Source organism: Chionomys nivalis, chromosome 4 (assembly GCF_950005125.1).
Source record: "Chionomys nivalis chromosome 4, mChiNiv1.1, whole genome shotgun sequence".
In the NCBI taxonomy this organism is placed as follows: domain Eukaryota; kingdom Metazoa; phylum Chordata; class Mammalia; order Rodentia; family Cricetidae; genus Chionomys; species Chionomys nivalis.
The window spans coordinates 71,577,865-71,593,709 of NC_080089.1; the positions used below are offsets into that span (position 1 = coordinate 71,577,865).

Consider the following 15,845-nt stretch of genomic DNA (forward strand, 5'->3'; position numbering starts at 1 on the left):
TTTTTTTTTTGTTTTGTTTTGAAGTTTTTTTTTCTGTGTAATATCCCTGGCTTTCCTAGAGCTCTAGATCAGGCTGACCGCAAATTAACAAAATCTGCCTGCTTCTGTCTTCTGAGTTTTGGGATTAAAGGCATGCACCACCATGTCTGACTTTTGGAAGGTTTTATAGAGAGAAAACTTTTTTTGCCTTTTCTTTGCAGAATGTTTGGCTTATATGCATTTGGGTTTATTAATATAATTCTGGCCTTTGAACATTTAGTTATAATAAGAAAGATTGTGCTTATTCTATAAAACAGTTAATACTGAAACTTTTTAGTGATAATATTCCTAATATCTACTTTCAGTTCATAATTTTTAATATCTCAGTATATATTTCATTCAAATTTAAAATATCTCTGTATTTTTTTTAGATATTTTGAACAGAGTTAACCCTAGCTCACATTCACGAGGAATAAAGAATGGTGCACTTAACCGAGGTACAATATTATTTTATTGCTTTAATTTTAAGCTTAAATATTTTGAGAAGTTCATTATATAGAAATACATTCAATGTGTTGTGTAATTTTAAAATACAGGTTTTACTACTTCATTCAAGCCTACAAGTCAACGCTTCTCAAATCCAGCATCAAATCCTGTGGCTGCCTTGCCAGTAAATTTTCATCCTGAATCTAGATCTTCAGATAGCTCTGTTATTGTTCAACCATTTTCTAAACCTGTAAGTGTTTTTGAAACTCCTTAGCCAGCTCAGGAAATATTAACAATACTCAAGTAAAATTATCACTTATCAACAAGTAGCACCTATTAAGTTAGCATAATGGGTATCTCAAGGTCACCATCTTTATGACCTTAGTAAGATGGGGAATATGCGTAAACTGACTAGGTATAGCTTTGAAAACCAAGACTGTCAAAGTGTAAATAAAAGGATTATAATGTATATCACGTGATAGAAAAATATTTATGCTTGCAAACTCGGCCAGGTATTTTTAATTTCGAAACTATTGAGAAGCCTTGATATCATTTTATTCTGAGAAATGTACCTTCATACTTTAAAAATTTTTAGTAAAAGTAATAGTGATAATTAAAATTTATTAAGCTAATAATGATTATAAATATTTGTACTAAGTGCTGTGCATAAATTAATCTCATTTAATTCTTAAATATACCTAAAAAGTAGGCATTTTTACCCCATTTTTGTAGTTGAATAAATATTGAGGTTTACAGTGATTGAATGATTCACTGAGGACCCGTAGCTGGGTCGATCTCAGATCTCAGGATAGGCTAATTCATTATATATACATATACACATACATATACATATATACACATACACACACACATATATGCATGTGTGTATGTTGTATATGAGTGTATTGTTTCCAAAATGGAAATACTGCCTCAATTTAGCATTTCTAAGGATGGTGTGCAATTCTGGAGAGTTTCTCAAGACACTTTCAAGTGTTTGGAATTCAACACCATTGTTCTTTTTCACTATTTGACATTAGTGTTGATTAAATAAACAACATTGACCAAGCCACTGATGGCTTAGTGTGAGTCAAAGCCAGGACTCATCTGCACAGTGTTTGCAGGTTAGCCACCTACCATGCACTCTCAATGAAGTACTTCACTTACAGGCGGTGTCACAATGAAATTTTTCAATACATTAAACATAAACTTCCATTAATGTTATTTTGTTAACTATACTCTTAAATATGTATCTTTTAAACGTTCTATGTGGCAAAGTGGGTAGTATACGTACAACATTTCTGTGTCTGAAGTATCTTCATGTTTGTCTTTAGGAAAAGCATTAGCATGATTAGTAAGCTGAAATACCCTCTGCATTTTACTTGAAATTATGGCTGACAAACTGTAGTACATTATTTCTTCATATCATTATTACCATAAGCTATGTGACTTAAACACAAACAACATACATTAATTATCTTATAGTCTTATAGTTTCTGTTGGTAGGAGGCAGATCATAGCTTCGCTGGATCCTCTGCTTTAGTTTAATAGGACTACCATTCAGGATGTGGTTCTCAGAGCAGTCTCATCAGGAGCATTGCTGGGGAACTATCTCCCAAGTTTCAGATGCTTTTTGGTAGCATTGGTTTCCTAACTGAGTCTCAGTATCCTGGGTTTTGGCTAATTCCTTGCCATATGGGTCTTCCCAAAATGACTGCTTGCCTCCTTAAAGAAAGGGAGAGTTCTTTGTTGGTAGAGGTGATGGTGTTTTTTGTTTTGTTTTTAGTCAGCTTTTCTCTGTGTAATCCTGGCTGTTCTGGAACTCAGTCTAGTTCAGGCTGGCCTCAACTCACAGAGATCTGCCTGCCTCTGCCTCCCAGGTGCTGGGACTACTGCCCAACATGATTTATTAGTCTTTTGTTTTGTTTTGTTTTTTGTTTTTTTGTTTTTCGAGACAGGGTTTCTCTGTAGCTTTGGTGCCTGTCCCGGAACTAGGTCTTGTAGACCAGGCTGGCCTCGAACTCTCAGAGATCCGCTTGCCTCTGCCTCCCGAGTGCTGGGATTAAAGGTGTGTACCACCACCGCCCGGCATGATTTATTAGTCTTAAGAAATAATTCTGTTCATAAAATGATGTTATATACCTTGTCATCTTTACCATGTTATTTTGTTAAGAATCAGGTTAGCTGTCCGAGCCACATTAAAAGGAAGGGAATCCATACAGGAGATAGTATCACGGAGTCCACTTTAGAATTCAGTTATTCAGTCTTCAGTTTAGTACAGAAATCTTCACTATCAGTATCATCACTTTACGAGGCTAACCTGGGATACCGGCGGCCCTGGCTCTCAAAATGAAAATAAAAATTACAAAAATAAAAACTAATACTAACTACTTTTATGTATCTGCAAGTAATTTTTTATAAAATCCTCATGCTGCTCCATAATGGATTTAATGTAATTAAAAAATAAACTAATATTTAATATTTCTGTTTTAATTTCTAGTTTGTAAATGTAAAAAGTGTTTGGGGGTTTAGTTATTTTTAAATGTGTGAGATCATTGGGGATTTAACTCAGTTGTGTAGAGTCCTTGCTAAGGCCTTGGGTTCCGTCCTCAGCTCCGAGGGGAAAAAAAAGACAAAATAGCAAAAAAGACCAAAAAACATAACAGAACAAGGTAACTGGTTCTTGACTCCCTGAACAAGTGTCAGGCATGGGTTCCATCTAAAGGTGTGGACCTTAAATCTAATCAGATAACAAAAATAAATGTGTAAGATCATTTTGATGTTGGAAAGTTAAGTGAGTATTGCCTTAGTGAATAGTAAATATCCTTAAACTATTTCTTTAGACAAAAACAGTTAAGAGACTACTCACTTTCTATCTTGGATCCTGTAAGGTTCCAAAGGCTATTATTATTCATGTTCTTAAATACAGGAAATGTTACAGTTAACTTGTTTTCTTCTACTTGTCATTCGTTGTTTGGCATTTAGAGTAGAAAACTGGAGAAAAAAGTTGACTAATATAGTTAGATAAATAAAATCTCACAGTCTCAAGAAGAAAGCAGAGGGATGGTATCTTAACTTTTATAAAAGTGAGAAACTAGAATCTTTTCAGTTAAGAATATTTTATTTCTTTGGACATAAATCACCTCAATTGATGATTTGTAGTCCTGGAATCTTAGTGGAAAAAAGCCATTTTGTCTGTTTGTATGGGAGCCTAGAAATCATACATTTAAATCTCAGCTATCTTTGTGATCAAAACTAAAATCACAGACTTGTGTTCTGGAATGAATGGTCTTATTTTAGGGGCTTTCACCATGAATATCAGAAACTACTGGTTTTAATTATTTTTATTGATTTGATTTTAATTTATTAAGTTATAAGTATAGTTTACATTTAATGTCATTTTATTTGTTTAATTTTTCATAGAATAGCTTTGTGTCTTAGCATTTTTTTCAGGAAAGATTGGGATATATTGCTGTTAATATCATCAATAAAATCAATATGATTCATGACTAATTAGTATGAATTATTTCATTTGTAAATTTACTTATTTATTTTTTTGAGACAGGGTTTCTCTGTGTAGTCATAAGATTTCTTAGAACTCACTTTATAAACCTGGCTGGCCTTGAATTTATAGAGAGAGGCAGAGGCAGGTGGATCTTTGTGAATTCAAAGCCAGTCTGGTCTAGAGAATGAGTTCCAGGACACCCAGAACTACCCTGAGTAACCCTGTGTTAAAAAAGAAAACAAACAAACAAAAAACCCCCCACATTCTTGTTTGCTCTATTTTCTTTTTTCTTGTTTATTATTTATGCAGTTTTTTTTTACTAAGTTCTGCTATTTACTTCTTGATAATATTGCAATTTTAGAACCTCTAAGCTTGCATTTCTTTTACTTTAAAAACAATGGATTAGAGTTTGCTACTTAGGTGATCAATTTTTAGCTGTGTAGACAGGAATAAATGAGCTTTATTGTTTTCAATTTTGATAGTTGACAATTTTGCCCACTAGTAACTACTTTTGTGCTTTTTTAACTTGTTGAACCATCAAAGGTTTTTATTTTAATGATGTAAATATTTCATTAAATTGCTTTTATACATGTGTTTAAAACAATAATTATAATTATATCCAGTACACATAATATTCTTTCTTGGAATTTAACAGGGTTATATAACAAACTCTCCACGAGTTGTGTCTAACAACTCTTCAGAGTTACTGTTTGACCTGACCCAGGATACAGGATTATCACATTACCAAGCGGGACCATCACTTTCTATTGCAGGTTGGTGTCACTATTTTTTTCCTTAAAATAGTTAAACTTGTTGGATAATCATATGGAATCACCTTTGTTTTGGAACCCATATCTTTATGTAAAAGTATTTATTGTATAGACTGCTGTAAATAGCTTTTAAGTGTCTTTTTCAGGTTTTATGTAAAATCTTCACAAAGTCACATTGTACTCATTTTTCCTATGAATTCAACCTTAAAAATTCTTTAAAAAATCAATGAAGGCTTCAGATAATATAAACATTGTTAAGAAAATTCAGTTTATGTTGCCCCTAGTATAAAAAAAGTATATGGCTGTAATTGAATTCTTTTTTTTTTTTTTGGTTTTTCGAGACAGGGTTTCTCTGTGGTTTTGGAGCCTGTCCTGGAACTAGCTCTTGTAGACCAGGCTGGTCTCGAACTCACAGAGATCCGCCTGCCTCTGCCTCCCGAGTGCTGGGATTAAAGGCGTGCGCCACCATCGCCCGGCCTGTAATTGAATTCTTAATTAGGTTAGCATCTTTCTAGTTCATTAAGTGATTTCATTATATAGTTAAGTATGATTTTATGGTGCTGTAAAGTAGCCATAATAAAGAAATAGATTTTGGACTAGTGACATGACTCACCAGGCAAAGGCACTTGCTTCCAAGCATATTGACCTGAGTTCCATGCCTGGAACTCACATAGTGGGACGAGAGAACTGACTTCTAGCAAGTTGCCCTCTGACCTCCACATGTGTGCTGTGGCATGACTGTATTTACCATGCTCTCCTTTCCCTCCCCTCCTCTTGTAACTAAAAGGTAATTTAAAGAACTAGTTTTTTTTTTAAATTTTTATTTTTATTTTTTTGGTTTTTCGAGACAGGGTTTCTTTTTGGCTTTGGAGCCAGCCTGTCCTGGAACTAGCTCTTGTAGACCAGGCTGGTCTCAAACTCACAGAGATTCACCTGCCTCTGCCTCCCAAGTGCTGGGATTAAAGGCAAAGAACTAGTTTTTGAATGTGGCGGTGCACATCTATAATCTCAGCATTTGAGAGGCTGTGGCAGAGGGTTATTATCAGTTTGAGGTCAAGCTGGACTATGTAATGATTTCACAGCTATCCTGTGCTACATAGTGGAACTGTGTCTCAAAAATAGAAAGACAAAGACTTAGACATAGTAAAAATGGTCTTTAGAAGAATAATAAAATTTATCTATTGATGATTTAAAGTTCCTTTAGTGCATATGATAAGCATTCTTCATCAATTTGAAATATATTAGCATACCATGGAGAAGTTTTTGTCTTTGTGAAAATTCCTCATCATCAAGGCAAGTTAGTTCTTAAACAATAGCTATTTGTATTTATTGAAGTATTTTAACTAAGATGTACAAAATTTTTTGGAATGTTCAGATTGTTTAATAAATAGATTAATGAGGTGTTTAACAGACTTTCCTGCACTTTTTTTTCATAATAGGGCTTAAGGTGCTTTTCCATTTTAAAAATACCTTATTTGATAAACACGTCTCTGAATGTCACATACATAGTTTACTAAAATGTTTACTAATATCTTGTTAATAAAATAGGTACAAGCGAAAAGAAACGGAGAAAAAATATTTGTATTAAATCTGGCATTAGGAAGCTCATAGACTTTACTCATAGAAAAAGTCTACAGTCTTGAAACTTCTGGGAAGAAAGAACCAATAAAGACTCCTATTCTCCCTCTCAGCTTCCTACTACAGTGAGTGAAACTTCATTAAGTGGGATAACTAGGAAGTTTTAGGTTTGAAACTCTGCTCTTAAGATTTAATTTTTATCAGATCAGCTGACCTCTTCATAGTTTCGATTTTCTTCATATTAAGAGATGGGGCTATTCATTTTTCTTCTATAATTCATTCAGTTCTCCACATGGAGCAAGGCACCTGAAGATAGCATTTTGATTCTTGCTCTAATTCACACAGGGCTTTTTTTAATGCCCACACAAGATAAGTGAAACATGAATTACATTTATAACAAATATTAGTATCAATCAGTGTTGATCTTTCAGTAGCATGATTGACTGACAGATTACTGTCCGTGGAGATTATGGGGTTTGAGTTTGACTATGAAAGAAAGTAGGATTTTTATTGGCAGAGCTAGAATTATTTGGGGATGGAGAATAGCACAAGCCTAGCAAAACAGATAAAGGGTCAGAATATAAAACAAGCAGGACCAATTGACATGGCTCAGTTGGTAAAAGCATTTACTTCCAAGTTTTGACAACTTGAGTTTGATTCCTGGAACCTACATGGTGGAAGGAGAGAACAGACTCACAAATTGTTCTGAGTTTCACCCAAATGCAGTGACTTGTGCATACCCTCACTCGTTCACAGAGATAAATAAATGTAAAAAAGATTGGAATGAATGCAGTGGTTTTATTTAATGTTGAGATTTCTCATGTTAAATTCTTGCATTGAAGAAGTCTATTTTTACATTATAATCTATTTTATAATTGATTAATTAAAAATGCTGTCACCTATATGTTTTTCAAGTAACATAAACATGTCAGTATGATTACACTACCAGATCTTTTTCATATATGTGCAGTTTGTCTCTGATCAAGTGTTTTGAAGATTGTGAGAGAAACCATTATTACTTTGTCTTAAAAGATGAAACAGTGACTGGGGCAGACTGTGAGGCCACTGGAAGTGGCCCCAGGATTTATCCTGCATGTACTGGCTTTTTGGAACCCATTCTCTTTGGATGTATACCTTGTTCAGCCTACATATATAGGGAGGGCCTTGGTCCTTCCTCAAAGCAATGTGCTTTACCCTGAAGAGTGGATGTGGGGTGGGGTAGGGGACAAAGTAGAAGGGATGGGAGGAGGGAAGGGAGTGGGAAGTGAAATTGGTGTGTAAAATGCAAAAAGTTAGTTTGTTTTCTTTTTTAAAAAAATCTTAAAAATTTTTAAAAAGATGAAACAGTGAAATGAACTAGTATAATATTCTTATTTTCTTGGCAAGTTTGTCCTCATTAAAAATACTAATAGATCTTTTGGAATAATTTTATCCTTTAAAGCAAGTTAAGGTATAAAGTGTCTTGTTAGTAATGATATTTTAAGGTTCTTTGAATACATTGTTTGACCTTAAAGTAACTGTAAAATAAGGTAGCAAAAATGGAAATTGAAACTCAGAAGTTAAATAAGAATGCATAAGTAGAGACTGACAGATTCTGGGTTTGTTTCTACAGTTAGTGTACAGACGGGGCTACTTAATGTGCAGTTTGAGAGTCCTTCCTACAATGTACATTATACTTTATTTTTAAAAAGGACTTCGTTTGGCCTAGTTAGAGTCTAACTGTCCCTCTTTCTCTTGCTGAAACTCTAAGGTTTAATCCTTTAGCGTTATGGTGATTTAGCTAAATGGGAAATTATTTTTAATAATGAAATATCCATGTAAACAAAGATTCATGCAGAAGTCTAATAAATCAAATAGAAGAGTTTTTTTGTTTATTTTTTTACTTTTGGTCAGACACTCCTTAATATAGTCCCTTAAAAGAGACACAGCTCCCTTTCTTGTGCCCCTTCTATTGAATGAGTAGAATATTATTCAGGTATAGAAGTTTCAACTTTGTATAGCAATAAGTGTGTAATGTCATAAGCTATGAGAGATCACTTTGTTAGGTGGGAAAGGACTAATCACATTAAGCATTTTAGGTTGTTACAAAATTTTATCTGGGCATGGTGGTGCACACCTTTAATCCCAGCACTCAGGAGGCAGAGACAGGCAGATCCCTGAGTTCGAGGCCAGCCTGGTCTACAGAGTGAGTTCCAGGGCATCCCAGGTTGCACAGAGAAACTCTGTCTTGGGAAAAAAATGAAAGAAGTTATAGGATCTGTAAATGTTTGGAGCAAATTATTGGGTATGCTTGCCTCTGTGTGTGTGTGTTTGTGTGTGTGTGTGTGTGTAGTACAAACTTAAATGTATTTAAACATCTGAAGATTATTGTTGGTTCTTAGGAACTTCTGAATATCTTTCCTCAGTGTCATTATTTTTTTCAAGCCATATTGAGAATGTACTTGCATAGGAAGGCAGTTTCACAAATTGATTGAATAAATGTAATCCTTAGTAAGTTTTTATGCTTTTTCCTTAGACTCTCTAACTTTGTATCATATAATTTGCTTTTTTTTTTTTTTTTTTTTTTTTAGGACAGGTCTTATTATGTAGCCATAATTGGCTTGGAACTGGTTAGGTAGATCAGACTGGCCTCAAATTCACAGACCTCTGCCTACTTCTGCCTCCCAAGAATTGGAATTAAAGGTGTGTGTGCCACTGTGCCTAGAAATATCATTTAATTTTTATCATTGATATAGTATAGTTCCACTATATCATATATATTAGTTCCCACATATAAACTTAACTAGTTATGAGCAGCATTTTATAATATTTTAAAATCTTTTTCTACTGTTTAAATCATTTTAGGTTTGAATGAAAGTTCATTTTCATCAAAACGTCCTGGTTCTGACATAAGCAGTGTTAACCCAAAAAAGCCTAAACCCACTGACAATATTTCTGGAGCAGATGCCTCTTCTATAGTCTCTTTAGAAAAGCCTCCATCAGTGATGTCTCTGCAGGTGACACCATCACAAGGTAAATGAGAATAAAATTACTGTAATATTTAAAGGTAAGTTTTGCAACTGTTACAAATTCAGAGACTAATAGTGGTTATTTAAAGTTAAAAAGTGCTGAATTTGGGGCCTGGAGAGATGGCTTATTGGATATGAGCACTTACAACTTTTGCAGAAAACCTGGGTTTGATCCCCAGCATCCACATTGAGTGGCTTACAACCATCAGCTAATTCCATAGAGCTTCAGGGTGCCAAACATTGTCCTCTGGCCACCCCACAGCCATCAACACAAATGTGACATTCATGTACACGTGTGTGTGTACCCAGAATTAATTAAAAATAATTCGGAAAAAAACCCTGAAAAGTGATGCGTTTTATTTCATAATTGATCTGAATTCATTTTAGGTGCAAATTGCTCATCAAATCAATCTAAAAATGGAACAACTTTTCCAAGAGCATGTCCTAAGTGTAATATTCACTTCAATCTTTTGGATCCTCTGAAAAATCACATGACGGTAAAATTTTTTTAGATTCTAATTTGAAAAAGTTTGAAAATCTCTAAAAATGTTAATGACCAATTTATAGTAAATTTCGGTTTGTTTAAACACTTAGTTATGAAATCTTATATTGGATATATTCATAGTGAGTGCTTAGGTAAAAATTAATATTCAAAATGATTCTATAAGAAAGGCATGTAGTGGCACATGCCTTTAATTCCAGTATTTGTGAGACAGAGGCAGATGAATCTCTGAATTCAAGGCCAGCCTGGTCTACAGGACAGAGCTACACAGAGAAACCCTGTTTCAAAAAACAAACAAACAAAGAGAGATAGTAAAATTCCTTATTTCATATATTTATAATATTTGCTTATTGTATTCTGATTTTAAACACAGTATATTGATCAAGTCATTCAGATTTGTAAAACACTTTAATTTAAAAATTCTATACTGTGTGTATGTATATATGCCAATGTGTGTATTCTGCATTAGATGATGAAGATCTAAGATACACATATATAGTCAGTATTCAGATATAAACTTCAAATGCTCATGTTTTTCACTTGAAATATTGTTCTGGTAAAGTTCAGAATATAGTTTGCACAATTATTACAGATTTGTTTCAAGTTTAATAGGAATCTTTTGATTTAGATTTTAAGGAAATTTGGAAGTATTTATGAAGTATAAACTTTAGTTAAGACTTCCTTCAAATATTAGCTTTTACTATGCTCTTTTGTGCCTTTATAAAAATATTATGTAATCTTGTTCCTACTATAAATGACTAGAAGGCAAAAGAAGGTAAGAAGAACAGCAATATAGAGTACGAAAGGAAGTGAAAGAGGGAAAAGAATTAAGTATCTATTAACATTTTTTTATTCATCATTTTCAGAAACAAAACCAGGAGGAATTCACTCTCAGTTTATGGGGAAAAGGGAGACATTGGTCAATGGTATAGCCACTGGTTAAATTGCCCATACTACTGTACATAACCCTTTACTCATGAAAGTAATCCTAATCAAACTTATTGAGCTTGAAAAGTAAGCAAAAAGAAAGCTGAAGACAGGAGGATGACTTACTACTTATTGGGAACAGGCAAAGTAGGAAGGACAAGAGTGGATAATGAGGGTTGAATGTGATCAAAATATATTATGTACAAATATGAAAATGTCATATTGAAACGCATGCTTATGAACGACTAATAGAAAAAAACTTTAAAAATTCCAAACCTAGTCTCTTTTATTCAGAATTATATTTGATTTATCCTACTTCCAGCTCCCAGAATGTAGCCTTATAAACTGTCCTTCATGTTTCACTCATACAGGAAAATTAATGGAATTTCCACTTTCTTTGTAATGTTTTGATGAGACTTAATGACAGTTTATATGTTTGATGTTAAAGATAGAGGGGCAAAAGGGAGTACATTAGTTCTGCTTACTCATTTTTTGACCAGTTATTATAAATCATATGATTCATAAAAGCCTACACAGGGATGCTAGTGAGGAATCTGGCCCCAATTCACATCTGCCTGATTCATAAGGTAGTCCTTAAAGAAAATAACTTCATATTAGTTTGCTTTATGTACTCTGGTTTTCTTTTTGTGTTTACAGGTAAATATAAAATGTTTTTATTTTCCCCTATTATATGTACAGATTATATTATACTGTATAATCTTCTTGGCCTAATTGGCTTTCTGTTGCTGTGATGGAAACATCATGATCAAAAGTAATGTAGAAAAAAAAGGTTGTCTGTCAGCTTACATTCAGTCTATCATGAAGGGAAGTCAGGGCAGGAACTGAAGGAGAGACCTTGGAAGAATGTTGCCTACTGGCTTGCCTCACATGAGTTGCTCAGTTGACCTTATTATCCAACACAGGACTACTTGCACATGTATGGCACTGCCCCTAGTAGGCTAGGCACACCCACATCAGTCCTTAATAAAAAAAGAAAATTGCCTCACAGACTCATACAGTCCAGTGTCATGGAGGCATTTTCTCAATTGAAGTTTCCATTTTCCAGATGACTCTAGTTTGTGTCAAGTTTACAAAAAGCTAATCCTGCACCTCTGTCCTAAATGTGTGTGTGTTTTAATATCTTTTAGAATTATTTATGATTACTTTTATTGGAAATTGCCAAATGCCATGTAATATTCAAATAGTAGAACACCAGAGCATTTTATGAAAGTAACATAATTCATACAATGTGTATTTATGTATTTTCTTGTATATTTTATTCTTGTATATATTCTTTATTTCATAATGGGCATATACACAGTCATCAAATCTAGGAAGGGTAAATTTAAAACCATGGGGCAATATTTTGTCACAGAAAGACAAAAACTACATGATGTAAAGAAGTTATCTCAGAAGTAGAACTATTTTGAGTCTAAGGAGTTAAAGATGGAGTTGGAGAGGTTAACAGCTAGTACTCTATTGTAGTTATATCGGAGGGAAGTTCTTACGTTGTTTAAGAAGATAGCACAGTAGGGCATAACATTAACCCACTAGTAATTTTCCTGTGATAGTTGTGATTTTCTTTCCCCATAGGAGTTTTAAATAAGATAGTGCTTTGTTTGTCAAAATAATGCCATTGATACATATTTATAATATATAAATTTTAAGTAAGTTCATTCTTTTAATCTGCCTCCTGACACTTGTCTTTTTGAGACTGAATCCAGAGCCTTGTGCATGCTGGACAAGTTCTCTATCATTGACTTCAGCCACAGCTCTTGAGTGATTTTCTATAGTAGAGTCAGATTGCTCCATATCGTGCTTCTTTTCCTTAGGATTAAAAGTAGCATTATCCTACTAGTCTTATAAAAGTCCTTAGAAATAGCTTGATATTCCTAATTTTGAGTTCATGTATTTTAACATGTACCTTAGGAAAAATCTAGAAATAAGGCTGGAACTTTAGACTCAGCACTCAAAAGCAGAGGCAGGTAAATCTTTGTGAAATCAAGGCCAGACTGATTTATTTAGAAAATTGCCGGCCAATTCTGTCTCAAAAAAGAAATACAGAAACATAACAAACCCTTTCTTGCCTCACTTTGTAAATTAAAAGAAATTGGGGCAGGGGGTTGTGCTTCCATTTTATCAACGGAAAAAAAAGATCATCTTTTAGGATACTAATACACTTATCCTTCAAGACTATATAACCCTGTCTGAACTGGAATTCTTTGTATAGACCAGGCTGGCCTTGAACTCACATAAATCCACCTGCTTCTGCCCCCTGAGTGCTGGGATTAAAGGTGTAAGCCTTTATGCTCAGCTAAAATGTACTTATTTTAATTTTGTTTATGAGTACAACTTTAACTCATGAGTATAAATTAGTTATATTCCTGTCTGAGTCAGTTTTATTCAGTATTTTTCCTACCTCCTAGATATTTTTAAAATTTTTTTTTGATGTTTTTACTTTTGTAGGTATAGAAATTCAAAAGTTACGGTATGTGAAGATAGTTTAAGCAATCTGTTCCTTACAGGAGTACCTAATCTCCAGAACCCACATTTAAAAAGATCTAGGTGGTGGTCATGTTGAGGTGCCAAGCTAGATAGCTGGTGCTTGAGGAATGGCAGCAAGCTTGTTGTCTGGCCTGCATATACATGTGAATGTGTAAATGCTCACACCCACATGTGCACACCTGCATTTACATACACAGAGTATAAATGTTGACCATGAAATGAAGCAGGAATAATGTAACCTTGCCGAAGATGCTGTACATCTGTCTATCACAGGCCTGGCTCCTCATGTTAGACTGAATGTTTCATGAATGACAACGATGGAAAGACTTACATGTGACAAAAGAGGAAGTGGATGTTGTAACCACAGGGCAGAATAATTGTTAAGATTTTCAGATGCTGATTCAATAGCACACTTAAGAAGCCTTTTGTTATAAAACAATTACCTATGTTTCTTAAAAAACAAAAAGCAGAAACAGCTTCTACCTGTAGACATTGTGGTCCCAGGAATTACCATTTCTATTTATTTATTAATTGGATTTTTGAGGCAGGGTTCCTGCCTATCCTCGAACTCTAGACCAGGCTGGCCTTGAATGCTTGCCTCTGCCTTCCAAGTGTAGAGTAAAGGCCTCTCAAGTGTAGAGATTAAAGGCATGTGCCCTCATTAGGCAGGAATTACCATTTTAATGAGCACCTCTGAATTTTCTGATGCAGATTTTTCTAGGTTTGCCCTTGAAGAAAAAAACTGAAAAAAGAACTAAAAAAGCCCTACAACTAAAAATTATATACAATAAGTAACTTACATATTTTTAAAATGTGCATATATGGAAATTTTCATATTATAACTATTTATGCGATAACTTGATTTTATTACTGAGAACTAAATTTCATCTTCAAATATTTGAGCATTCAGGATTCCAAGATGTACCAGATGCATTTGTCTTTGTGTCCCAAACCATTTCTAGTACCCATGAAATTAGGGAATGGCATTTGAGCTCTGTAAAAGTCTAGTTTTAGCTAATTTAGGAAGTTGCAGCCTAGGTTTTTTTTTTTTTGTTTTTTTTTTTTTTGGAGATAGGTTTTTCTGTGTATCCTTGGCTGTCTTGGCTCTTCTGGCACTCATTAGGCTTGCCTCTACCTCCTGCGTGCTGGGATACACCACCCCTGTCCAGCAGGAAGATTTCATATAACCGGACACATCAAAGCATGTACCACTAACCTTCCTCCTGTATTACTGACATGGTTATGAAATGAATGAATTTTGGTTAAGAAACAAATGACTATTAAACATGTATCTAAGCAGGCATATTGCATGGGAAAAGTTTAAAAGCTATAGCCAAGTCTTAGTGTTAAGGTTTTTTTCATCTCTTTTTAAATTTTTGTTTTGTTAAGATAATGTTTATGGGCTGGCAAGATGGCTCAGCTGTTAAAGGTGCTTGCCGCCAAACCTGACGACTTGAGTTTGATCCCTGGAACCCACATGGTGGAAGGAAAGAACCGACGTCCGCAGGTTGTCCTCTGACCTCCACAAGTGCACTGTGGCACTCACACGTCCATACATAATGCACACACTAAACAAATAGTCTACTCTTAAAAAAAAAAAAAAAAGATGTTTACTTTTCTAAACGTTTTAGAATATTCACCACAGAATTTTACTGTTTCTTCCAGATATCTTATCAAGCATAGTTTTATGTGGTTTACCCTTAGTTGAAAACATAATTGTTTTTGCTATAATTTTGTAATTAATAAGGCATCTTTTTTTTCTCTTCTAGTATTGTTGTCCAGACATGATAAATAACTTTTTGGGATTGACTAAAATAGAAATTTCAAATACAACAAATGACACTAAAGCTCTTGATTCAGAGAAAGGGAAATTGATCATGTTAGTTAATGACTTTTATTATGGAAAACATGAAGGAGATGTCCAAGAAGAACTGAAGACTCACACAACCTTTAAATGCTTCAGTTGTTTGAAAGTTCTCAAAAATAATATTAGGTATGTAAATAGGAGTTTCTATTTAATGAAAATTGAAATGTTAGAGATGTTACTATTGTGTCTTTATCATACACTGTCTTGCCATTCTAGATAGCAATTTCAGTATGTTCGCCTTTGTTGTATTTTCAGATTCTCCTCTTAAATCCTGCTGTTTTTGTCTTTCTTTCATATGGCTTAAGAAAGGACAAAGATTATTTTAATTTGAATCAAAATGAACTTATTAGTGATTTAGGAATTTATTGTGTGGGTTTTGAATTTTCTAATGTCTCTGAATAGTATAATTTCTTCACCATACAAGAAGTACTTCTTCAGAAGGTTTCAGATTGACTTTCTCCTTATTAATACTATTTGATGCTCAAACCTCCCACTTTATATTTATCATCTTTATTGTATATATCTTACAGGAATTGACCGCTTTAGAGAAGTACTACTAGAAAACCGTGTCTGTCTTAATTTTAAAATTTAAATAAATATTAGATATATCATTCTCAATGGAATTTAAAAAGTTTTACATACAAATGTTTTTAAGTTTTAGGAATATATACTTGTATTCTTTGAGTGACAAACATTGGTGTTTTGCCAGGCAGGCAGATCT

At 33.9% G+C, this 15,845-nt stretch overlaps 1 protein-coding gene across 6 annotated transcripts in view; it reads left to right on the forward strand.

Moving 5' to 3' along the window:
- Znf280d (zinc finger protein 280D) overlaps positions 1 to 15,845 on the forward strand; it is a 78,821-nt gene that overhangs the window by 19,659 nt on the left and 43,317 nt on the right. For 5 of the 6 annotated variants that reach the window (XM_057767237.1, XM_057767236.1, XM_057767235.1 and 2 more), the window contains 6 exons: positions 411 to 476; positions 576 to 715; positions 4,623 to 4,740; positions 9,160 to 9,327; positions 9,711 to 9,820; positions 15,027 to 15,250. In XM_057767237.1, the coding sequence (XP_057623220.1) occupies positions 411 to 476; positions 576 to 715; positions 4,623 to 4,740; positions 9,160 to 9,327; positions 9,711 to 9,820; positions 15,027 to 15,250 (826 nt within the window). The remainder of the gene's footprint in view (positions 1 to 410; positions 477 to 575; positions 716 to 4,622; positions 4,741 to 9,159; positions 9,328 to 9,710; positions 9,821 to 15,026; positions 15,251 to 15,845) is intronic. The other variant, XM_057767238.1, reaches the window with a different exon arrangement.